This window comes from Pan paniscus, chromosome 20 (genome assembly GCF_029289425.2).
Source record: "Pan paniscus chromosome 20, NHGRI_mPanPan1-v2.0_pri, whole genome shotgun sequence".
In the NCBI taxonomy this organism is placed as follows: Eukaryota; Metazoa; Chordata; class Mammalia; order Primates; family Hominidae; genus Pan; species Pan paniscus.
In genome coordinates, this window is record NC_073269.2 from 15,708,252 (window position 1) to 15,734,136 (window position 25,885).

The 25,885-nt window shown below is 53.4% G+C and overlaps 1 protein-coding gene across 8 annotated transcripts in view; it reads left to right on the forward strand.

Annotated features, from left to right (window-relative positions):
* The window catches only part of DNM2 (dynamin 2), a 113,347-nt gene that overhangs the window by 69,514 nt on the left and 17,948 nt on the right, over positions 1–25,885 (forward strand). For 2 of the 8 annotated variants that reach the window (XM_034944902.4, XM_034944899.4), the window contains exons 8-15: positions 5,726–5,861; positions 7,407–7,474; positions 8,096–8,234; positions 10,522–10,608; positions 14,171–14,241; positions 17,762–17,813; positions 20,436–20,447; positions 24,150–24,263. In XM_034944902.4, coding sequence (XP_034800793.1) covers positions 5,726–5,861; positions 7,407–7,474; positions 8,096–8,234; positions 10,522–10,608; positions 14,171–14,241; positions 17,762–17,813; positions 20,436–20,447; positions 24,150–24,263 — 679 coding nt within the window. Of the gene's footprint in view, positions 1–5,725; positions 5,862–7,406; positions 7,475–8,095; positions 8,235–9,415; positions 9,555–10,521; positions 10,609–14,170; positions 14,242–17,761; positions 17,814–20,435; positions 20,448–24,149; positions 24,264–25,885 lie in introns of all 8 variants that reach the window. The other 6 variants (XM_034944901.4, XM_034944898.4, XM_063599872.1 and 3 more) reach the window with 3 other exon arrangements.

The window sequence follows — 25,885 nt, forward strand, 5'->3', positions numbered from 1 at the left end:
GAATTGCTTGAACCCAGGAGGTGGAGGTTGCGGTGAGCCGAGATCGCGCCATTGCACTCCAGCCTGGGTGATAGGGCAAGACTCTGTCTCCAAAAAAAAAAGATGAGTGTTGGCCAGGGGTGGTGGCTCACGCCTGTAATCCCAACATTTTGGGAGGCCGAGGCGGGAGGATCACTTGAGGTCCGGAGTTCAAGACCAGCCTGGCCAACCTGGTGAAACCCCTGTCTCTACTAAAAATACAAAAATTATCCAGGTGTGGTGGCAGGCGCCTGTAATCCCAGCTACTCGGGAGACTGAGGCAAGAGAATCGCTTGAAGCCAAGAGGCAGAGGTTGCAGTGAGCTGAGAACGTGTCACTGCATATCAGCCTGGGCAACAGAGTAAGACTCCGTCTCAAAAAAAAAAAAAAAAAGAAGAAGTTGAGTGTCAGGCGAAGACCTGAAGCAGGTGAGGGCGGGAGCCGTGTGGGATTAAGCCCGGCCAGTGCAAAGGCCCTGGGGCAGGAGTGGGCCGGGCATGTCAGAGGAAGACCCTGTGGCTGGATGGCGTGAGTGAGGGGAGTGGGAGGAGGTGATAGAGCAGGTTGTGCAGGGCCTTGTGGGGCCTCAGGGAGGACATTGGCTTTTGCTGTGAGTGAGGTGGGAGCCATGGACAGTTCTGAGCGCAGGAGGGTCAGGACTGACTCAGGTGCTCACAGGCTCCCTGGCCATGTTGGGAGAAGAGACATGGGAGAGGGGGTGGGAGCCACACCTTGGCTAGGTTAGGTCCTTCTCCAGCTTGGCCTCTTAAGATCCACCCCATGACTTGGTTGGTGCAGCTGCTTAGCTGTGAGGTTGGGGAGCAGGTGTGCCCCCACAATCCCAAATTCTCACTCGGGGACTCTTCTGCCTCTGACCTTTTGGCTTTTGGCCTGTAAGGGACCCTGAGGCACTGGAACAGCTGCAGCGACCAGAGCAGGTGACAGGGACTCCTGGGTAGCTCATACTGCAGACAGTGCCATGCATGAGGCACTTCCCACAGGGACACCAGGAGGACACCGCCTCCTCTGGCCATCACAGCCCTGGCATCCCCCCACCCCCTCTGCCAGGCAGTAGTGCATGGTCATGGGCTCAGGGGCCAGAGTGCTTTTATGCTCAGACAGCCTTGACTACGTTACAAAACACTTTCTACAGAGCAGATAGTGGCCCTTTGCAGGCTTCAAGAGGAAATTCATAGCCGGGTATGGTGGTGCACCCCTGTAATTCTAGCTACTTGGGAGGCTGAGGCAGGAGAATCGCTTGAACCCAGGAGGTGGATGTTGCAGTGAGCCAAGATTGTGCCACTGCACTCCAGCCTGGGTGACAGAGCAAGACTCTGTCTCAAACAAACAAAGAAACAAACAAACAAACAAAACACAAGATTCAGCCTACTAGACTGAAGGAAGTGTTGTTGTGGAGGATTCAGCCTGAGGGTGGACCTGGGCCTGCTGGGTGACCACAGGCAGGTGATTGGACCTCTCTGAGCCTCATTTTCTGCACCTCTAAAGTGAGGGTCATAGCAGCTGTCATCTCACATGGCCATGGGGACAAACTGGCAGATTACAAGGTGCCTGTAATCCCAGCACATGGGGATGCCAAGTCAGGAGGATTGCTTAAAGCCAGGAGTTTGAGACCAGCGTGAGCAACAAAGTGGGATCCTGTCTCTGAAATTAAAAAAAAAAAAAAAAAATTAGGCTGGGGACGATGGTTCACACCTGTATTCCCAGCACTTTGAGAGGCTTCAGTGGATGGATCACTTGAGGTCAGGAGTTCAAGACCACCCTCACCAACATGGTGAAACCCTGTCTCTATGAAAAAATACAAAAATTAGCCAGGTGTGGTGGTGGGCACCTGTAGTCCCAGCTACTTGGAAGGCTAAAGCAGGACAATCACTTGAACCTGGGAGTCAGAGGTTGCAGTGAGCCAGGATCACACCACTGCACTCCAGCCTGGGCAGACAGAGCGAGACTCTATCTCAAAAATAAATAAGTAAATAAATAAATAAATAAATAAATTTAAATACTACTTGTTAAGCCTATGGCAGGACTGGGCCAGGGGATGCCCATCACAAACAGTCCCTGTCCCCCGGGGCTTAGCACGTTATGTCATTTGTAACCAGTTGCCTTGCAGGGCCCTCCCTGCCCAGGCACTCTCACCATGGAGAAGCGCCACTGTTATCTGTGTCTCCTGTCAAGAGCTGGGCCTTCTTGCTTTAGCATTTTATCTGAGGGTCCAAGGTCCTCATGCAGACATGGGCGGTCTTTCTCGGTTCGCGCCTTACAAGAGAACGGGAATTACGGTAATAGACTTCCCCCAGCCTGAATTCTGCACTTGGCTTTTCTCTTCTTGTTAAAGCAAAGCCTGGAGCCTTCTGTCTCCGCCTGGTGCAGCCCACAGACTGTTCATGTATCCCAGTGCCCATGGGGACACCCAGGGTTTTTTTGTTTGTTTGTTTGTTTGTTTGTTTTTGGCCTTAACCGATGCTTGTAAGTTCATCTGTGACTGTACAGGCAAGGATTCCTGCAGGGCAAAGACCCCAGCAGAGGGATCTTGGGTTAAGGAACGTACGTGTTTAAAATTGATTTTTAATTTTTCATTTTATTTTATTTATGTATTTGGTGGTTTGTTTTTGTTTTTGTTTTTGTTTTGAGATAGAGTCTCGTTCTGTCACCCAGGCTGAAGCGCAGTGGCATGATCTCAGCTCACTGCAACCTCCCAGGTTCAAGCGATTCTCCTGTCTCAGCCTCCTGAGTAGCTGAGATTACAGGCATGCACCACCACACCCAGCAAATTTTTGTATTTTTAGTAAAGACAGGGGTTTCACCATGTTGGCCAGGCTGGTGTCGAACTCCTGACCTCAGGTGATCTGCCCACCTCGGCCTCCCAAAGTGCTGGGATTACAGGCATGAGCCACCATGCCTAGACCTCATGTATTTGTTTTTTAAACGGGGTCTCGCCTTGTTGCCCAGGCTAGAGTGCAGTGGTGCAATCCCGGCTCACCGCAGCCTCACCACTTGGGCTCAAGTGATCCTCCCACCACAGCCTCCCGAGTAGCTGGGAATAATACAGGTATGCGCCACCATGCCTAGCTAATTTTTGTGTTTTTGTAGAGACAAGGTCTCACTATGTTACCTAGGCTGATCTTAAACTCCTGACCTCAAGCAAACCGCCTGCCTGAACTTTCCAACTATGAGATCGCAGACGTGAACCACCACGCCTGGCCTTGTTTTTTAAATTTTTATTTATTTTATTTTATTCTTTTGAGACAAGGTCTCTTGTTCTGTTGCCCAGGCTGGAGTGCACTGGTGCAATCACGGCTCACTGCAGCCTGGACCTCCTGGGCTCAAGCAATTCTTCTGCCTCAGCCACCTGAGTAGCCTGATCCTCAGGCGTGCACCACAGCACCTGGCTAATTTTTAAAGTATTTCTAGAGACTGGATCTCACTATGTTGCCCAGGCTGTCTCAAACTCCTTAGCTCAAGCGATCCTCCTACCTCAGCTTCCCGAAGTGATGGGATTACAGGAGTGCACCACCATGCCCAGCCCAACTCCCCCTTTTTATAAGGACACCAGTTATATTGGCTATGAGCACACCCTGTGATATTCTCTTGACTGATTACATCTGCGGTGACCCTGTTTCCAAATAAGAGTACATTCCGAGGTACAGGGGGGCAGGATTCAACCCGAATTCCGTGGGACACCGACCAGCCGGTCACAATTGTCCAGAATGCTCTGATTGTGCAGCGTGGGTTGGGCCTGTAAATCACCTCCAGGGCCCCCAGGAGGCTGGTGCCCAGGTGTGCTTTGTCCCCTGTGGCTGAGAGCAGGTCCCCAGAGTCTCCATCCTTGCCTAACCCTCCCCCTCCACCCCCCCGCCCAGTCTGTTGTCTGTCATTAGTTTAGTGCTGTGCCTTTGCTGACCTAGGTCCTGGTTTGGTCCACAATTCAAATTCTCCATTCCAGGCTGGGTGCAGTGGCTCATGCCTGTAATCCCAGCACTTTGGGAGGCCAAGGCGGGCGGATCACTTGAGGTCAGGACATTGAGAGACCAGCCTGGCCAACATGCCGAAACCCCATTTCTCCTAAAAGCACAAAAATTAGCCGGGCATGGTGGCGGGCACCTGTATTCCCAGCTACTGGAGAGGCTGAGGCAGGAGAATCACTTGAACCCGGGAGGCGGAGGTTGCAGTAAGCTGAGATTGTGCCACTGCGCTCCAACCTGGGCGACAGAGTGAGACTCCAGCTCAAAAAACAAAAAACAAAAAAAACAAATTCCCCATTCCAGGTGAAGCATTAACCTAGGCCTTTGTGTGTCTCCTGGAAGGAAATTAAATGTGCACACCCTTTGCTTCATGTGAGGAAAGAGATTTTGGGGATCTGGGCAGCTTGTGCTTGCCTCTCCCAGTTGGGGTATGAAGGAGACCCCCCTTTCTTTGGCAGCCCAGCCTTGGTGGCCCTGACAGTGGTCACCATTTGAGCAGCTCCCCTTTAGGAGCAAGTCCCCAGGTACTTCAGTAGATCATGATTTTTGGGAGGGAAACTGATGAAGGGAGACAGCCCAGTACCCTAAGGAGAGCAATTAGGAATGCTTAGGAAAACTAAAACGTGAACAAGATCATCCTACTTTTTTACTATTCACAATGCCAATAGGCAATGCTGAGAGACTCTTTTTAAGGGCCAGGCCCGTTCTAAGGGGCGACACATGTTATTACCACTTTTTGTCCATTAGATGAGCAATTTTTTACCAACAAAAATTTTCTTTCTTTTTTTTCTTCTTTTTTTGAGACAGGGTCTCACTCTGTCTCGCCCAGGCTGGAGTGCAGTGGTGCGATCTCGGCTCACTGCAGCCTCCGCCACCCAGGTGCTGGGATTATAGGCGTGAGCCACCGTGTCCAGTATATATATATTTTTTTTTAAATAAAATGTGGTCTCACTGTGTTGCCCAGGGTGGTCTCAAACTCCCAAACTAAAGCCATCCTCTCACCTCAGCATCCTAAAGTGCTAATATTGCAGGCATGAGCCACCGCACCCGGCCAATAAAACATTTTAACTTGTGTGAAACCAGGTGTCTTTGCAGAATTACCATTAGTGGCAGCATTTTTTCTTTTTTTGTGGGCACACAAAATAACAGTGCATTTTAGGATCAGTGACTTCTTGGAGGTAATGAGATCTAGAAACATCTTCAGTCTCCACGAAGGAGGTAGATGTTACCCTCAACCCATTTTGTAGATGAGGAATCGGAGGCTCAGAGGGGCAAAGTCCTGTCCAAGGCCTCACATCCCATCGATGGGTCAGGACCAACCCCAGCAGGCTGGGAGGTGGCGGGAACCTGCGGAAGCCACCTGAATTGTGGGGAAGTGGCTACCTTTCCTTCCCAGCATCCTGTAAATCAAGTTGAACTTCAGGGCAGAGGTGCTGAGCTTTGACCCCTGAACTTCACTCCTGTCTTCTGCAAAGTGGGAGGAATAAGTGGGCCTTCTCGGATCGAATGGGTGAATAATCGGAACAGGCTTAGCTTGAGCCTGACTCGTAGCCAGCATTTGCCATTGGGAGATCTTGAATTTGGTTTATTTGTCTTAATATAGACAGAAGACATTTTGCTGCTGAAAAATGTTGAAAGAACAGTAAACCCTGGCTTGACTTGGAACATTATTCCAGAGTAGTGTGGAAACCTCCGTTTTGATGCTTGCTTTTTCCTTTTCCTCATAGGATGGTCCAGCAGTTTGGGGTGGATTTTGAGAAGAGGATCGAGGGCTCAGGAGATCAGGTGGACACACTGGAGCTCTCCGGGGGCGCCCGAATCAATCGCATCTTCCACGAGCGGTTCCCATTTGAGCTGGTGAAGGTAGTGCCCCCTGGGGCTGGGCCCTCCCGTCTCTGGTCAGGCACCCTCCTGCTGGCCTCGAGCCAGGCCTCCTCCCAGGCAATAAGGTCTCAAGCTCCTACCTCTAGGCCTGAACCTGTGGTGGGCAGGGTGTGGCCTGGATGAGGTGTCCCCATGGCCTTCCTTTTCCGACACTCAGCTTTGAGGTTTTGGGCAGAACAATATGAAAACCCCTGTGTTTTTCCTCTGACAAAAGCCAATATACATTCTTTGCAAAATACATAGAAAATACAGATAAATTTACATGAGAAGATGTCCCTAGCATGTCATTGAAGAAGGAAAAAATAGGCATTGGAGCCAGCATGTGCAACATAGCACTGAGCTGATATATACAACATCCTTATGTATGAAACTGAACATGGATGTCTGTCTACAAGTGTTTCTTTGTATTTGCAAGGATGTTTGGAAAAATATCAGCCCTGGGTGCTAGGATTTGGGACTTCTTTTTCTGTGTGTGTGTGTGTGTGTGTGTGTGTGTGTGTGTGTGTGTGTGCATGTGTGTGTGTGTGATTTGCTTGAAGTTTTATACTGTTTACAATGAGCACATAGCATTTTTTATTAAAAAAAAAAACACAAAAAAACAGTTTTTTAAAATCAGAGGAGCAAGACCAAATGCAGTGGCTCACGCCTATAATCCGTGGGAGGCCAAGGGGGGCTGATCACTTGAGCCCAGGAGTTCAATACCAGCCTGGGCAACATGGTGAAACCCCATCTCTACTAAAAATATAAAAATTATCCAGGTGTGGTGGCATGTGCCTGTAGTCCTAGCTATTTAAGAAGCTGAGGTAGGAGAATCACTTGAGCCCAGGAGGCAGAGGATGCAGCAATGAGCCAAGAGGGCACCACCGCACTCCAGCCTCAGTGACAGAGCCAGACCCTATCTCAAAAAAAAAAAAAAGAAAGAAAGAAAAAAGAAAAAGCTGGGTGTGGTGGTGCATACTGATAGTCTGAAAAATCTAAGTTTACATGAATTTATATTCCCACCAATATGATGAGAGAGTTGGTGTCATGTCATGCTTTCTGAAACTGGGTTTTAATTAATTAATTTGTTTGTTTATTTTTATTTTTTTTTGAGACAGGGTCTTGCTCTTTCACCCAGGCTGGAGTGCAGTGGTACAATCACAGCTCACTGCAGCTTCGACCTTCCTGGGCTCGGATGATCCTCCCACCTCAGCCTCCCGAGTAGCTGGGACTATAGGCGTGCACTAGCCCACCTGGCCAATTTTTGTATTTTTAGTAGAGATGGGGTCTCACTATGTTGCCCAGGCTGGTCTCAAACTCCTGGGCTCAAGCCATCTGCCTGCCTTGGCCTCCCAAAGTGCTGAGATTACAGGTGTGAGCCACTGTATCTGGCCAGTTTTCAATTTTTTAAATAAAATTTTGACGAGTTAAATATTCTGCCTTGTGAATATAGCCACACGTGGGAGAGAACGTTCCCCAGATGCACGCCTGCCACAGGGGCGCCCCGGGTGCCTCCATGCATGTGCTTGGTTTGTCTCTTCTCAGATGGAGTTTGACGAGAAGGACTTACGACGGGAGATCAGCTATGCCATTAAGAACATCCATGGAGTCAGGCAAGTTCCACGAGGAGAGTCACCACTGTTCCTTCCTCTCCGCGGTGCCACCCCCCAGCTAATTGGGTCGCCCACACCTCTGAGTCTCTAATCGTTAGGCCTTAAGAGGGCTCTTGGATGGTCTTCTGTAGCTGCGAGCCCCTCCCTGAGGGTCTCCAAGGGCACGTGAGGGTGGATGTGTCTTAGTCCTGCGTCCGTTGCAGGCTTCGGGGCTGTCTGCAGCTCCTGATCAAATAGGGCTTAGTTCCTGCCCAGTCGGTTGGTGTGAACCTCATGCTAAACTAAGAATGCTCACTGCAGATTTGCCTGGGGAGGGGCGGGGCGGCACTGAATCAGGGTTTTGGGAAGCCAGCATGAGTCCCCATCATGGCTTCCTCGTGAGCCTCTTGGGTCTCCTCCTTATTCTAACAAAGGTAGTTGCTCCAGGTGTCTGCCCTTCCATCGCCGTGGGGTCCTCGGGTCACCCTGAGGGTTTCCGGGCAGTGGACTCAGGCATCCGACCCCACACATGACACAACCTTCATTCCTTGTTGGGGACCCGGCCAGGGCCAATGAAATTGCTGACCATGCTTTGTTTCTCTCTGACTTATCTCCCCTGCCCCCGGGTCTGGACGGTTTCAGGACCGGGCTTTTCACCCCGGACTTGGCATTCGAGGCCATTGTGAAAAAGCAGGTCGTCAAGCTGAAAGAGCCCTGTCTGAAATGTGTCGACCTGGTTATCCAGGAGCTAATCAATACAGTTAGGCAGTGTACCAGTAAGGTATTGCTCCCTCGGCAGGGTGACTCCTGACCTTGTGGAAACGGGGGTACGGGGGTTTGGTATCAGGCTCCCAGCGCCTCATTGGCCCCCACTGGTGCCTTTTCTCCCCATATCGCTTTGTGTCCGTGAACTTGGCCTCTCCCCAGAGGCTGGGGCAGGAGCATGTCGGCCTGGGCCCAGGCACACAGGGGAGTGCCAGGCCTCCTGGACTGGCCAGACAGATGCACAGTTGTCCCTGGGACCCTGATACCAAGCCTAGCATGTGTCTGATGAAATTGGGGTTTCACTGGGCTGTTGCTTTGCTGCCTCCTGGGAAGCAGAGAGGGACCCCCCGCGTCAACTGCTGGAGGCTGAGCTCCTTGAAGCTCCCTGGCTGTCACCCCTTCTTGACCAATGCCCGGCATTCTCAGACTTCCCTGGAGCCACTGACTTCTCTGTCCCTCAGCTCCGGGAATGGCCTGAATGCCAGCGACATCATGAGAGCCAGCTGGGGTCCTAAGTGCCCCTGCCCACGCCCTGCACCCCACGCTGTCCCCCAGGGGCAGCCCATTTTTGGATCCACTTAGTCACAGTGCCTCCATGCGCTCTCGACGTGCCACTGCCTCCACTCAGCAGGACGCGCCGGGCTCCCCCAACCCGCGCCAACGCCACGGGCCTGGTTCCCAGGGCAGCACGCTTTGGCCAAGCAGCTGAAATGCCTCCCAGTGGGCAGTCTGTGCTTGCGCGACCACAGTGTCCCCAGCGCTCCGGGTTGCCAGGGAATTTCTGCTTGAGCCCCTCTGTTCTTAGTCTGGAAAAGCCCACATTTGCTGCTTAAGCTTCTTCGATTAGAAAAGGGAGGGGGAAAACAGTCCAAACAGGTTGGAAAATGCTCGTCCTAGAGCCAGGTGTCATGGACATGAATGTTAGAGGACTCCGCACACCTTGGCTGTCTGTCTGTGCAATGACAACCCCCCCGTGGCCCTTCTGTAACTACACCCCAGACCGAGCCCACACCCCCAAACCCCAGACCTCTTTGATCCGAAGCAGCTTCCGGGGCAAATGCGGGCGCAGGCTCCCCCATGCATGGACTAATCAGATGACTCTCGTTTCTTCTCTTCTCTCTGTCTCCTGTCCTGCGTGTGTGGCCTGCACTGTCCCTGGGTGTCTTTCTGCCTCATCCTGCCCTCCGCATGACCCAGGACGGGGCTCTTCACCCCCGACATGGCCTTTGAAGCCATTGTGAAAAAACAGATTGTAAAACTCAAAGAGCCGAGTTTGAAGTGTGTTGATCTCGTGGTCTCAGAGCTGGCCACGGTTATAAAAAAGTGTGCCGAGAAGGTAACAGGTTTTGTTCTCATCTCCGCATTTGTCCCCGTCCTCCCCCTCCATGTGTTAGTCTCAACCCGAGCATCTGGAAAATTCAGCCTCGGCAGGAACCCCCTTCCGCCTACCAGTTGTCACTTAGAGATGTCGCCACCTTGCATTGGCAGATGGAATGGGGGGAGTGGCATCACACGTGGGTTGTGGCTGCCCGTGGGGGCAGTCAGCCTTTGTTGTTGCCAAACGCATTGCATTTACTAAGCAGTGCCCTTTCCTGGAACCCCTAGAGAAAGGGGTTTCCCAGCCAGCACCAAAACAGCAAAACACAGGAAACACATCATCTGTATAGCCCTGCATGTTCTCACAGTCTAGGCCACCTGAGAGTAACCATTCCATTTTCCCCGACTCGTGGACTTGACCCACACTGCAGAAGATGGGACTCCCCTGTGCATGAGGTCTGGTTAAGTTGGTGCTGCAGATGAAGCCTGGGGAGGTGGGGGCATTTGGCGAGTGGGTGCCACAGATACAGCGATCAGGAGTGGTTCTCTGCAAGGAGTTCCTATCGAGGCTGATGGCCCAGATACCCGCCTTACCATTCTAGAACAGACGCTACTCACTCACGCTGGCGAGGCCCTTCAGGGTTCCTGCTCTCACCCAGTGCTGGGCAAGAGGGGGGTGCCCTGAAGCCCTGGATGGCAAACATGCCCCTGCTTTTCTGCTTTCATGCTGCCTCCTGCCTCCTGCCCCCCGGTCACTGGCTGGAAAAGCAGCTCTGCTCTCCTGCTGTCTCCGGTCCACGGTGCCCCCACTCTTCTGCTCTTAGCTCCCAGCTGGACTCACTGGGGGCCAGGAGCAAGGTGTGGGCTCGGTGGGCCCCCTCATATCTCATTCCCCACCCCCCTCCGCATTTTCTACCTGTGTGGTTCATGTTGCTTCCCGTGCCACGAGGACCCCGCCAATGCGGCCACTCTGCTTGTTCCCCCAGCTCAGTTCCTACCCCCGGTTGCGAGAGGAGACAGAGCGAATCGTCACCACTTACATCCGGGAACGGGAGGGGAGAACGAAGGACCAGGTACTGGCCTTTTGTCTTCTTTATTGGGTATAATTTACATGCAGTAAATGTCAAGTGTACTGTTCTGTGCATGCTGACAGCTGCATATGGCAAAGTAACCCTCACCTCAATCAAGATATAGAGCGGTTCTGTCACCTCCTAAAATCCCTGTCCCTATGCCTCTTTGTAGTCGACCCCTCAAAAACCCACAGGCCAGGCTGGGTGTAGTAACTCACGCCTGTAATCCCAGCACTTAGGGAGGCTCAGGCAGGAGGATTGCTTGAGCCCAGGAGTTCGAGACCAACGTGGGCAACATAGCAAGACCTTGTCTCTACGAAAACATAAAAAAATTAGCCAGGCGTGGTGGCGCATGCCTGTGGTCCCAGCTACTAGGGAGGGTGAGGTGGGAGGATCCCTTGAGCCCACAAGATCAGGGCTTCAGTAAGTTATGGTCGTGCCATCGCCCTCCAGCCTGGGAGAAAGAGCGAGACCCTGTCTCTTAAAAAAGAAGCAGCAAAGGACCTGGCCACCACCAGCCTGCTCCCTATCCTACAGTCCTTCAAGTGGACTCCCACAATGTAAGGCCCATTGACTCTTGACTCCCTTCCTGCCACCCTTCTTCCCTTCCTCCCTCCCCTCGGCGTCTGCATTTGGGAGCCAAGCGTGTTGTTCGTTGTATCTGTAGTTTGCTGCCTTGATTACTAAGCAATCTTCCAGGGAATGGATGGAGCACAGCATGGACCTCCACTTGCCTGCTGGAGGGTGTTTGGGGTGCTTTTTGTGTTGCGGGTTTTTTTTGTTTTTTTGTTTTTTTTGAGACAGAGTTTTGCTCTGTCGCCCAGGCTAGGGTGCAGTGACACGATCTTGACTCACTGCCACCTCCACTTCCCAGGTTCAAGTGATTCTCATGCCTCAGCCTCCGAAGTAGCCAGGACTACAGGCACATGCCACTTTACCCACCTAATTTTTGTATTTTTAGTAGAGAGAGATTTTCACTATGTTGGCCAGGCTGGTCTTGAACTCCTGACCTCAGGTGATCTGCCCGCCTTGGCCTCCCAAAGTGCTGGGATTATAGGCATGAGCTACCACGCCCAGCCTGCTTTTTCTTTTTTTAACATTTAACGCTTTCTTGCAAAGGCATGCAGGCACACACCCCAAGTTGCTGCCTACCCCTCAGCTGAGACTGTCACCCATGAAGCACTGGGCCGTCCTTATACTCTCCTGCAGCCACAGCCTCAGCCTCCCAAGTAGCTGGGACTATAGGCGTGAGCTACCATGCCTGGCTAATTTTTGTATTTTTAGTAGAGATGGGGTCTCGCCATGTTGGCCAGGCTGGTCTTGAACTCCGTAGCTCAAATGATCCACCCGCCTCGGCCTCCCAAAGTGCTGGGATGACAGGTGTGAGCCACTGCTCCCGGATCTGTTTCGAGTCACTTTCTCTCAGTTGTCCTCTGTGTTCTTTGTACAACTGTTTGTTGAAACCAGAGCTTAATTAAGCCCTTGCTTGTTATGTCACTTTGTTTAAAATGGTCCCTCTCCCCTTGCCATTGATGGGGATGAAATGGGCTCATTTGTCCTGCAGAGAGGCGCCCAGTTTTGATTTGGCCAATTGCTCCCTCAGGGCACTGGTCCACCTACGCCTCGTAGCTGCTGTAGCTTGGAAATTGTATCAAAAGTCTGGAAGAGTCTGATTCTTTTTGTTGTTACTGTTGGTAAGAATGCTGCCGGCCCTTCCACAGCTGCTGGTGCCCACCTGCCATGCTGCCGGGCCGGATCTGAGAGCGCTGGGTTGAGGAGACTCAGGCCTTACTTAAACCAGCCACGCTCGCTCCCACAGATGGAGCACCCTGGCATTTTCCAGCAGGCGACAGGTCCGAGTGCCTTGCCCTACTTTATTCTCGGGAACTTGGAGGTGCAGCGAGGGGAAGTGACTGGCCAAGGGCCAGGGGAGTTCAGTGACGTGCATCCCAGCGCCTCCTCCCCAGCAGCCTGGCCTGTTATGAACGGGAATCAAGCCAGTGAGCTGCCTGGATCCATGGTTCCCATAGACCAACTTCATCCTGGGCAAAAGACAAGAAAGATGAGGGAGGGAGAGTTTCAGCAAGTGCAGTGGACTCACAAGCCCTGCTCCTCACATGAGACCTTTCTAGCTTGATAGCTTGAGCGTGTGTGTGTGCGTGCGCGTGCACGTGCCCGTGCCCGTGCCCGTGTGTGTGTTTTATTTTAGTGTTCATAATTGGACAAATTAGCTTCGCAGTTTTAATGCAACACTTTGAACACACCAGGCGCTAAAGACTTTACAGGCTGGACACGGTGGCTCACGCCTGTAATCCTAGCACTTTGGGAGGCCAAGGCAGGTGGATTGCCTGAGCTCAGGAGTTCGAGACCAGCTTGGGCAACATGGTGAAAACCCGTCTCTACTAAAATACAAAAAATTAGCCAGGTGGTGTGGCGTGCGCCTGTGGTCCCAGCTACTCGGAAGACTGAGGCAGGAGAATTGCTTGAACCCAGGAGGCAGAGGTTGCAGTGAGCCGAGATTACGCCATTGCACGCCAGCCTGGGTAACACAGTGAGACTCTGTCTCCCAAAAAAAAGAAAAAGAAAAAAATACAAGGCAGTGACTTGCAGTGGTTCACACCTGTAATCCCAGCACTTTGGGAGGCCAAGGTAGGAGGATCACTTGAGCCTAGGAGTTCAGGACCAGTCTGGGCAACATAGTGAGACCCCACCTCTACAAAAAAAGAAAAAAGAAAAATCAGCCAGGTGTGGTGGCACATGCCTGCGACCCCAGCATCTTGGGACGCTGAGGCAAGGGTTTGCTTGAGCCCAGGAGTTTGAGGCTATGATTGTTCTACTGCACTCCAGCCTGGGAGACAGTAAGTTCTTTTCTCAAAAAAAAAAAAAAAAAAAAAAAAAAAAAAAGCCAGGCGCAGTGGCTCATGCTTGTAATCCCAGCACTTTGAGAGGCCGAGGCGGGCGGATCATGACGTCAGGATTTCGAGACCAGCCTGACCAACTCAGTGAAACCCTGTATCTACTAAAAATACAAAAATTAGCTGGGCGTGGTGGCGGGCACCTGTAATCCCAGCTATTTGGGAGGCTGAGGCAGGAGAATCGCTTGAACCCAGGAGGCAGAGGTTGCAGTGAGCCAAGATTGTCCCACTGCACTCCAGCCTGGGCGACAGAGCAAGACTCCGTCTCGAAGAAAAAAACAAAAAAACAAAAAAAACGACTGCACATTATTAAACCCTTGGCAGTTGGGCCTCCTGTCACCCCATTCCACAGCTCAGTAACGTGAGGCCCAGGGTCACACGGCCAATTAGTGGCTCAATCAAGACTCCAGACCTTGGGGACAGCGGCCCTGCCTGTGACTGGCACATTGGGCTGCATGGCTGTGCTCTGTTGTCCCAGGCTCTGTTGCCTATGAGGGTGTGGGGAGTGCGACGCCAGCCCCTGTTCTCCTGTCTGGGAAGCCTCCTGGTTCCCACGGCTTCCCTGCTGACAAGGCCAGGAAATGCTCTTGCTGCTGCCCCCACTTGCCAGGCTTGGCCTTGTACTCACAGTGACCCCCGCTCTCCCCCAGATTCTTCTGCTGATCGACATTGAGCAGTCCTACATCAACACGAACCATGAGGACTTCATTGGGTTTGCCAAGTAGGTACTTTTGGAGACTGGCTGGTCGGGCGGCACCAATCCTCACTCTCAGATCCAAGGAGGTGACTGAGTTGGGATTCTCTGAGAGGGCAGGTGTCAGACAGTCTCTGTCGGGGGTCCTGGGGTGAAGGCAGAGCCAACTGAGAATATCTGGAAGCTCTCCTGGGCTGATAGTGGTCCACTGTCCCCAACCAACACGCCTTCTGTGAGGCATCCCCATGGTTAGTTTAGGGAGAGGGCAGTGCTATGTTCAGACCTGCAGGGAGAGGGCGAAGCCAGCCAGCTGCTGCACCCCCTCTCCTTCAGGACTTAGAGCCTTTAGCGACCAGTGTGCAGCTTTTCCCAGCCTCTGCCACTTCATGGACAGCATCTCATGGGCTCAGGGCTCCGGAAGCTGCTCTTTGGGAAATGCTGCCTGGGGTCTCCCTAGCTTCAAGGCATACACTGTAGATTTAAACCAGAACCTTCCGTGGCACCCAGATGAGGGCCCAGATCGGGGAGCTCTGATTTCAGCAGGATGTCGATTCAGTGTGCGTGGTCTCAGGCATCACCCGCTGATTCCTTCAGCCCCTTGGCATGCTTAGGCCTCACTCAGATTGTTGGAGAGGCTCACGCAGGCCTTCCTGCCTGAGGCAGGCCGGGTGGTGCCGCTGGTATGCCCTCTCGCTGGGCCCTGTGATAGAGCAGTGGGCAAACCCACACCCAGCTCCCCACCCTCAGAGGAAGACCCCATGCAGGGAACCGATGGGGACCCAGGGCGTTAAGGTGTAGTGTGCTTAGTGCTGAGCGGGGCTGTGCAGGGCCTGTGGGTGTCCAGAGGGCGGCCGTTGGGCCTTGCCTTGAGGGGCCAGGCAGGCTTCCTAGGGGAGGGCCTCTAGAGCCAAATCTCAGGCTATGGAGTCACCAGATACAACATTTATCGGTGCACCTGACAAAGCTGATTGAGGATCTGTTCTGTGCTGGGTACCAGGTAGGTGAGGAGAAGGGAGGAAGGAAAAGGAAGGAATGAGAACGTCATCAGAACCCCTCCTAGAGATGAGCCGAAGTCCCTGACTGGACCTCCCTTGCCTGTGGGTGGCAACCCCCGGCCCTGTGCTCCCGGCCGCCGGGTGTGTGTGGGCTCACAGCGCTGGTCCCCATCTTTGGTTTGCTGCTGTTTTCCTCACCTTGACGTCTCTGCTTCTCACACTTCATCCACAGTTCCTTCTCACAATCTCTCCTGTTTTTCCTTTGACCACTCTTTCCTCTGGATTCCTGGGCCTTCCCACTTACCCCAGCTGTTACTATACTGAGCAGCTGGTGACCTGGTGGGTATTGCCTGCTGTGTGCCTTTGCCCTGGTGTGTGAACGGGTACGCCCTGGCTGGGTGGCCCTAGCCCTGGGTGGGACATCCCTGGGGCCCGCTGAAGAGCTACGGGGTGCTCTCTCAGAGCCAGGGCCAGCGCTGGGCCGCCGGGCCAGGACCTTGACCGCACCAGCTGTAACCCCTGCTGTTTCAGAGCCTGCAGGCTGGGGAGGCGGAGTCCTTAAACAAATTGTCACAAGGATGATGACAGTAGGAAGAGAGGGTAGGGGATGGACTGTGGGAAAGGGGAGCTGGGAATGTGGCCTGGAGAGATCTTCCTGAAGAAGTCAGGTGATGCCAGGGGGACCCAGGGAAGGAAGGCTAGAAGACCAGGCAGGTGGAGGTAAGAGAGCCAGCGGCCAGGCCCCATCGCCAGGAGGGCCCTGCAGGTCCATGGGAGGATTTTGGATTTTCCCCTAAGACACCAGGATGCTTCTGATTAGGTCCAGGCCCAGGAGAGGGGCCATCTTGTGGGCTGCTATTTGAGGGAGCCCTGGCAAGGATGGGAGCCAGGAGGCCCTTAGGAAATAGCACCTCTGGGACCTCGCTGTCACCCAGCCATCACTGTGGAGGTTGGCTCAGCTCAGTGCCACCTCCTTCAGATGCTGTTGATGAAAATCCTTCTTGTGCTTGGATGTTCTGGGCTTCCCATTGCCCTCCAAATGTATATTATAAACAGTGGCTCATGCCTGTAATCCCAATACTTCGCAGGAGGCCAAGGTGGGTGGATCGCTGGAGCCCAGGAGTTTGAGACCAGCCTGGGAAACATGGTGAAACCCTGTCTCTACAAAAAATACAAAAATTAACTGGGCATGGTGGTGGTGCGTAATCTCAGCTACTTAGGAGGCTGAGGTGGGAGAATGACCTGAGCCCAGGAAGTCAAGGCTGTGGTGAGCCATGATCACACCAGAGCTCTCCAGCCTGGGTGACAGAGTGAGACTCTGTCTCAAAAATAAATAAGTAAATAAATAGCCCAGATAAGAAGCCCTATAATAAACTTATTGAATGTTGGGAATATCACTGGATAAAATTCTGCCTTTGTTCTTAGTTTTCCAGCCTTTCCTGATCTAGAAACAGAGGCCTACTTTCTCCCTTATCCTACAGCCAACTTGGACTTTAAAACAAAACCCCCGAGGTAGTCAGCAAAGGAAGGTGACCAAGCTGACTTGCTTTTCCATATTGTTCTGAAAGTTTCAGCCAAAGCTATAAGAAAAGAAAAGAAAATATGATGGATAAGTAACAGGAGATATATGTTGTTTGCAAGTGGTGATATGATTGTCAGAGTAGAAAATATATTAGAACCGTAAGGTGGTGGAGTAGGTGTCCACATATAAAATATAGTGGGATTTGTCTATGCCGGCATGAACTAGCCAGGAAGTAGGATGGATAAAGAAGAAAAGAGATCTGGGATTGTGGATGAATAAGGAACCTTATAGAAACACACCTTGTCGACCTTGGATGTCCTCTAAATTTGGGTCAGGAGTCATGCAAGATACGTGTCATTTCATGGCCAGCAGCTGTCCCACAGTCTGATGTCTAAGACTGGATGGCTCTGTGGTTAGAGCCACTTACAGGCTGGTGTTGGGATCAAATGGTGAGAAGAGTAGGAAGAAGGGCCAGGTGCAGTGGCTCATGCCTGTAATGCCAGCACTTTGGGAGGTGGAGCCAGGCAGATCCCTTGAGTCTAGGAATTTAAGACCAGCCTGGGCAACACAGTGAAACCTCGTCTCTACAAAAAATCAAAAATTAGCTGAGCATGGTGGTATGCACCTGTGGTTCCAGCTACTCGGGAGACTGAGGCAGGGGAACTACTTGAGCCCGGGAGGTCAAGGCTGCAGTGAGCTGTGATTGCGCCACTGCACTCATCTTAGGCAACACCTTCTCACACTTCCCCTTAGAAACTCCGGGATTCTAGTGACATCTGGAAGTAACCTGCGCTTTAGTAAGTCGGCTGAGATGAGGGCCTAGAAGCCTCAATTGAACCAGATACATTTACTTGTTCCGTGTGCCCAGGCCGTTTCCCTTGCGCAGCTCTGTGTGTGCAGGGGGCTTCTCTCTGTCTCTACCTGTGGCTGCTCACTTGGTCCCCAGGGAGAGAACGGCCACATTCGCCTCTTCCCCTTCTTCCTCCCCGGCATCTTGTCCACATGAACCCTGTCTGTTCTTTGGTTTCAGTGCCCAGCAGAGGAGCACGCAGCTGAACAAGAAGAGAGCCATCCCCAATCAGGTAGCACACCCCTCTGCAGTCTGCCGCTCTACCCTGGGGGCGGGAGGACGCTAAGTGACAGCTAAGCCCCTGTGATGGAGCTCGGCCTGTGTAAAGCCCCACCCCACAGCCTCAGTACCAGGCCATCTGCTCTCTCGGCCTCTAGAGGCCACTTAGGAATTGATAATTCTGGGAGATGGTCTGAGAGCCAACACTCTGGCAGGGCCTAGTGGGCACATTTTACCCACACAGAAGGCCCTATGTGCCATCCAAGGCCAGGGTTAGAACTTGACTCTTGGCTGGGCACAGTAGCTCACACCTGTAATCCCAGCATTTTGGGAGGCCGAGGTGGGAGGATCACTTGAAGCTAAGAGTTTGAGACCAGCCTGGGCAACATAGAAAGACCCTGTCTCTACAAATAATAATATTAAAAAATTACCTGGGAGTGGTGGCTCATGCCTATCACCGCAGCTACTTAGGAGGCCAAGGTGGGAGGGTCACTTGAGCCCAGCAGTTCATGACCATCCGGGGCAATACAATGAGACCTCATCTTAAAAATTAATAATAGGCTGGGCACGATGGCTCACACCTGTAATTCTAGCACGTTAGGAGGCTGAGGCGGGCAGATTGCCTGAGCTCAGGAGTTTGAGACCAGCCTGGCTAACATGGCAAAAACCCCATCTCTACTAAAAATACAAAAAATTAGCCAGGCGTGGTGGCACGCGCCTGTAATCCCAGCTACTCAGGAGGCTGAGGCAGGAGGATTGCTTGAACCTTGGACGTGGAGGTTGCAGTGAGCCAAGATTGCACCACCGCACTCCAGTCTGGGTGACAGGGCCAGACTCTGTCTCCAAAAATAATAATAATAATAAAGATATAAATAAGAATTTTTCCCTTGAGCGGGGGTCTGTGACCTCTTTGAGTTTTCCAACACAGCCCCAGGGATTGGGAGCCCCTAGGTGAGAGCCGCTGGAAACTACATTGTCACTAGCAGCTCGGGGGAGCTTGGGATAGTTGAAGCCCCACACCTGGAGAAGCCCTGAGCCACAAAGGGTTGTACCTTGACATCTTAACCCAGCTAGAGGCCTTGTGAAATATGAACGGCTGTATCAATGCCTGCCTTCAGTACCTTATTATTATTATTATTACTATTATTATTATTTTGACACGGAGTCTCACATTGTCACCTGGGCTGCAGTGCAGTGGCGCAGTCTTGGCTCACTGCAACCTCTGCCTCCCAGGTTCAAGCGATTCTCCTGGTTCAGCCTCCTCAGTAGCTGGGATTACAGGTGCTCACCACGACACCAGGCTAATTTATTTTTATTTTTTTTCTTGAGATGGAGTCTTGCTCTGTGTCCCAGCTGGAGTGCAGTGGCACGATCTCAGCTCACTGCAACCTCCACCTCCCGGGTTCAAGCAGTTCTCTGCCTCAGCCTCCTGAGTAGCTGGGATTACAGGCGACTGCCAGCACGCCCAGCTAATTTTTTTGTATTTTTAATAGAGAGGGGGTTTCACCATCTTGGCCAGGCTGGTCTCAAACTCCTGACCTGGTGATCCACCCGCCTCGGCCTCCCAAAGTGCTGGAATTACAAGCGTGAGCCATCACGTCCAGCCTTTTTTTTTTTTTTTTTTTGAGACAGAGTCTCACTCTGCCACCAAGGCTGGAGTGCAGTGGCGCGGCCTCAGCTCACCGCAACCTCCGCCTCCTAGCTTCATGTGATTCTCCTGCCTCAGCCTTCTGAGTAGCGACGATTACAGGAGCCTGCCACCACCCCTGACTAATTTCTGTATTTTTAGTAGAGACAGGGTTTCACCATGTTGGCCAGGCTGGTCTCGAACTCCTGACCCCAGGTGATCCACCCGCCTCGCCCGGACAAAGTGCTGGGATTATAGGCTTGAGCCACCGTGCCGGCCTTTATTATTAATTTTTAAGAAAACCTGGACGGGCACGGTGGCTCACGCCTGTAGTCCTAGCACTTTGGGAGGCCGAGGCGGGCGGATCACCTGAGGTCAAGAGTTAGAGAACAGCCTGGCCAACATGGTGAAACCCCGTCTCTACTAAAATACAAAAAATTAGCCTGGCATGATGGCGGGTGCCTATAATTCCACCTACTCGGGAGGTTGAGACAGGAGAATCACTTGAACCCAGGAGATGGTGGTTGTGGTGAGCCAAGATCGCACCACTGCACTCTGGCCTGGGCGGCTGAGCGAGACTCCATATCAAAAAAAAAAAGAAAAGAAAAGGAAACCCATAATCTTCGCAAAATTTCTGCCTATGTCCCTCCCTTCTCCCCATTGGGCAGGGGTGGGGGCGGGGACTCCACCATGTACCTTGCACGATCATAGAGCCTACTGGAAGGAAGAACGTAACCATTGCATGATTTATTTTTGCGCTTGCCGTAGGTAATACATATGTTGTTGCTTTTTTGTTTCTTGAGATGATAATGAATTAAATATTAACACCATGAATATGATTAATAGCATGTAATTTTTTTTCTTTTGCTGTTTTTTCCCCTGCTCTTCTCTTCTCCTGTTTTTGTGCTTTTCCTGCTTTTTCTTTGTCCCCTTCACGTCCCTTCCATCTCTTTTCCTTTGCCTGCTCTTCCCTGATTTACCCACAACCCTAACTTTGCATATTCAAAGGGGGAGATCCTGGTAAGTACATGCTTAGTGTGGTAGCAAACATTAGAGAATCTAGTGGTGATGGAGACCCCGCCCACCCCTTAATATTCCCTGTTCCCCATCCCCTCCAAATAACAAAAATACTAAAAATCGAGCTAACCTGGAAACCCCATGCCGCAGCCAGCGCTGGACTGCACGTTGCCCTGGGTATAAGTCGACTCACACAGGCACTAACTGGACCGCCACCCTTGAAGGCGCACTTCTGCAGCCAGTTCCTGGCAGGTTTTCCTGGTTTCCTGTAGGTCAGGGATGGCAAATACTTACACACTGCCCCTGCCTCCCCTCACATCCCTGGCTGTGGAAGATCTCGCTTAAGCCAGACCAGAATTCATTCTTGGCACTGCCCCTCCTCCTTCTATCTCCTATGCAGATGTCACTCATGGATCAGAGCATATTTTTCCACATGGCAGAAATCTTGCCCTCTTGTGCCCATGGCAGACATGGCTAGTTGATCTAGCATTCTTTGCCTTGTGCCGCTCCTCTAGCACACGCCCATGGCAGACATTGCTAAGCAATCCTGGCATTCTTTCCAAATAAGCTTGCCAGCACTCCTGTTCTGTAGCAGATGTGGCTAAGTGATTAAGGTATTGTTTTTTTTCCTATATGATACCCTCTTCTCTATGCATGGCAGGCATGACTAGTCAATCAGGAGCCTCTTTCCTAGATGCTGCCTCTTGTCCTCCAGATAAATTGATGAGGCTCTTCTGTTCCACTTACCCTTTCTCCTATCCTTTGCCTGTGACAGGCAACACTAATTGATCCTAGCACCGTTTCCTGCCACGCCCAGAATTCTCACCACAGTGCTTCAGGTATCTTGTACCAGTCGATTGACATGGCTCCCGAGATGAATCATATTTGCTGTCCATCCCTGCTGTGGGTAACACCTCCTTCCTTTGTGCAGAACCCTCAGCTGGGGCCCAGTGTGGGGCGTGAGATGGGCGTGAGATGGGCGTGAGGCCCAGTCCAGCCCAGCCCAGCCCAGCGGGAAGCAGCCTGCTACTCATAGCTGAGAACTGAACCCAGCTCAAGGAGCTCACCTCTAGGCAGCTGGCCTCAGCCCGGCTCTTACACTTGGACAGCACAGCCTGGGCCTCCAGTCCTAGCAGGGGCTCCCTTTGGCTGGACATTCTCCCACTGCCAGCCACCAAGGCGCTGGTCATCCCTGCCACTGCCCTCTGGCGGGGATCTTCTGGCAATCCCAGGGTCTTTCTTGTAGCTGAGCCGATCCTATGCCAGGGCCTCGCTGCTCCCAGGGCCTGGGTGTGCAGATAGGGCCATGGGTGGGGGCAGTGACGGGAGGAATTAGTTGGCCTCGGGCTTGTGGTTTTCAGGTTCCTCATGTGTTCCCCCCAGTCCCCTTGAATTTGCCAGGCCAAGACCAGGAACCTGCTTCTCCCTTGTACCCCAAGAGGTTTAGGGGTTCCTCTTTTCCTACCAGAGGCCACATAGCCCAGCCCTGTCATGAGCGTGGCCGTGGCCTCTGGGTCTCCCATCTGTGGTTCCCATCTCTACCCGGGAGACTCAGGCCAGGACCCTCACCCAGGAAAGAGACTGGAGCAGCCTGCCAGAGGATCCCTGCTTTGCCGCCCCCTGCCTGCCCTGCCATCCATACCGCCCCATGTGCCTGCCTGCCTGTCACTGTGCACCCTAGCCCGCAACGGCCTGCCGCCTCTTCTGTCTCTCCCACCCCTACTTCCTTCTAAGCCCAGTCCCATTGGGATGTGTCCCTTGGATGCAAACCTGACTTTCTGCTGAGGCCTGGCTGCTCCCTTTCTCTGGCTCGCAAGTGGTGGATGGCTAACAGGGCCTTTGTTTGCCACCCACAGCTTGCAGCTCCCTAGGGTGGGATTTTGTCTCTGAACCCGTGTGGAGAAGGGCACCTCAGGGCTTCTGCCAGACGTCCTGCCCCAAGGCTTGGTGTGCCATCCCTAGCATGGCCCCGATCAGTGCTCTGGCCCTGTGGCCATGCACCCCAAAGTGTAGCGTGGGCCCTGTGCTCCAGCTCTGACCAACACTAACCCCGGCTGGAGGCAGGACAGCCAGGCCACCGAGGGGTGTGCAGGCACATCCCTCTCCTTGGAAACCGGGCCAGGCCTAGGAGTATGGAGGCCTCACATTTCTCTGGGGGAGCACCGACAGCCTGTCTCCCTGTTTTCCCTCACCTGGTTGTCATTCAGTCATGGAACCAGGGTCTACTAAGCACTCGTTCTGTGCCCAGCTCTGGGCTGAGACAAGGCAGTGCCCCCACCCCGCTCCCCCTGGGTGAATGGAGGCATTCCCAGAATGCCAGGCCTTTGGTGCTAACACCAGGACGTCCTGGACAGACCAGGAAGAGCTCGTCACTGCGTTCCCAGAGGGGATGCTGTGACCTCACAGGGGCTGCTGGCCTCAGCCCCCTCACCCACCACCAGGCAGCCCGTGAATGGCCAGATGCCAGGGGTCACTGCCTGCTCCAAACAACTGTGAGAGTCCTGTCTGCTCATCCCAGGGAGGGATAAGTCTGTACCCTTGGCCTTAACAAGGGGCGCCCGGTGGCATCTCATGCTGTCCCCAGCCTGGGCAGTGACTTCTGCATGGTCCCGGGGTCCCTGGGTACTCTTTAGCCACCTCCGTCTTCATGGCCACCTGGGGCTTAGCACTCACATCCAGCCACCAAGGAGCCGCTGGAGCTGTGGGCTGGTGGCCCTGGTTCAGAATGTCAGGCCCGGGGTGGGTCGGGGTAGTCCGGATGAAGCCCCTCCAGAGGACCGCCCCTGACTAGGACAGCATCTGGGCCCCAGAGGGATTCCTGGAGGCGCCATCTCCGGCGCTCCTGCTGTGCCGTGCCCTGCCATGCCCTGCACTGGGGGATGCAGGCCAGCCCTTCGCAGCTGTCCGTGGACATGCTCAGCCCACCCTTTGTAGCTTGGCCAAGTCTGTCAGTGCCTGGGTCCCAGGCCGCCCTGTGCGTGCCTCCGTGTGCTTCCTGCAGCTCCCAGGGCCCTCGTCCTGAGTGGGGTGGGGGGCTCTGCCCACACATGCCTCCAGCGGCCAGGGAGCATGGGAGCACAACCCCCAGGCTGCCTGCCGTTAGCTGTCAGGTGAGTCCCTGCGCAGGCCTGGGTTCTGACCCCCACGCAGATGACAGCTACAGCCACACAATCCCCATCCATGGGGTCTCCCAGCCTGAAACCCTGATGTGTCAGTCAAAAGGATGACCACCAGGCTTGCAGCCAGCTTGGGACATGAGCCGCGCTCCTTCAGTGTCCTTGGGGAGGGCCCCTGGGCTCACACCTTTGACCCTAGCCCTCTGTGTGGATGCTACCCTTGGAACCTTATCTCACGCAAACAAGTGCAGTTCCTCAGATGTCACATTTCATGTGCCACAGCCCCACACACAAGCCCCAGGGACTCCTCCCATGGGCCCCTTTCCATCAGGCCTCTGTGACTCTATACCCCATCAGCCCCTGGCCCAGTGAGTCTGTCTGTCCGCCCACCTGCCCAGGTGGCACCTCATGTTGGTTTCCTGCTGGAAATGCTTGGGACAGGGTGGAACTGGGTTTCCTGGGCTTTGGGGCTGGAGGTGTCTCTATCGCGGTCCCCGGCTTCCCACTGAGCTGTGGGCAAGGCTGCTGCGCTGGGGGATGGCTGGGGCACGGAGCGAGGTTCCCTGCTAAGCTGCGCGCTTTCCCCCAGGTGATCCGCAGGGGCTGGCTGACCATCAACAACATCAGCCTGATGAAAGGCGGCTCCAAGGAGTACTGGTTTGTGCTGACTGCCGAGTCGCTGTCCTGGTACAAGGATGAGGAGGTGAGTGGCAGGCGGGAGCAGGGCTGCTGGGGTAGGTGGGGCAGCCGGGGAAGAGCGGGTGGGCGCTCCCTCTGGGCAGAACTCAGTCACTGCCCCACTCTGCCCTGAGTCACCATTAGGACTGTAACTCGCCGGGCACGGTGGCTCCCGCCTGTAATCCCAGCACTTTGGGAGGCCGAGGCAGGTGGATCACGAGGTCGGGAGTTTGAGACCAGCCTGGCCAACATGATGAAACCCCGTCTCTACTAAAATTGCAAAAATTAGCCAGGAGTGGTGGCACGCGCCTGTAATCCCAGCTACTCAGGAGGCTGAGGCAGGAGAATCGTTTGAACCCGGGAGGCGGAGGTTGCAGTGAGCCGAGATTGCGCCACTGCACTCCAGCCTGGGCGAGAGAGCGAGACTCCATCTCAAAACAAACAAACAAACAAAAAACAACCGTAACCCAGGGCTGGAGAGCAGCCACCATGTGCCAAAAGGCTTACATTGTACCTGGCCCCCATGGGGCCAGCTCCTAGAGTGCAAAAGGGAGATGGAGGGTGATGGAGTCACTAGCAGGCTAGAAACAGGCCCTGACCTCCAGTGCCACTGTGACTGCCCCGTGCTCAAGAGAAGGGGCCATGCCCAAGGGTCAGGGGCTCAGGCATGCAGCCAGCCTCCAGGGGCGCCGGGGTTCCATCACTTACATCTCAGTCAGGCCCTTTGCCTCTCTGGGCCTCAGTTTTTCTATCTGCGAAGTGGTCTAGGATGGTCCCTGCCCACTGTGCGGTGCTTGGCCACAGTGTGCAGAACGATCCCCACATGCTCGTCATTATGGGAAGGAAGTGGAGAGGCCCCTGGGTGATGACTGCAGGGAGCGGTGTTGAGTGCTGAGTCATGGGAGGGACTCGTTCACTGCGAGTGAGGGGGCAGGCCTTGAGCAAGGATACTGCCAACCGGCCTCTGCTCTCCATGCTGACCCAGCATCCCTCCTGATGGTCCTATGTAGAAAAAGATACATAATGTTTGACATATTTATGGGGTCCCTGTGATGTTTTATTAGATGTACAGAGTATGTAATGATCACGGCAGGGTGTTTGTGGTGTCTGTCACTTTGGTATTCCTCATTTTCCTGTGTTCAGAACAGTTCAGGTCCTCTCTTCTGACTACTTTGAAATACACAAGGCTGGGCACGGTGCCTCAGGCCTATAATCCCAGCACTTTGGGAGGCTGAGGTGGGAGGATGGCCTGAGTTCAGGCGTTCAAGACCAGTTTGAGCAACATAGCATTACCCTGTGTCTATTAAAACCCCAAAAAAATTAGCTGGGCATGGTGGCGCATACCTGTAGTCCCAGCTACTCGGGAGGCTGAGGTGGGAGGGTCACTTGAGCCCAGGAGATGGAGGCTGTGGTGAGCTATGATCACACCACTGCACTCCAGCCTGGGCCACAGAGCAAGACACTGTCTCAAAAGAAAAAAAAAAGAAGAAGAAGAAGAAGAAGAAATAGACAATACATTGTTGCATTGTTGGCTGGGCACAGTGGCTCATGCCTGTAATCTTAGCACTCTGGGAGGCTGAGGTGGGTGGATCACCTGGGGTCAGGTGTTCAAGACCAGCCTGGCCAAATGGTGAAGCCCCTTCTCTA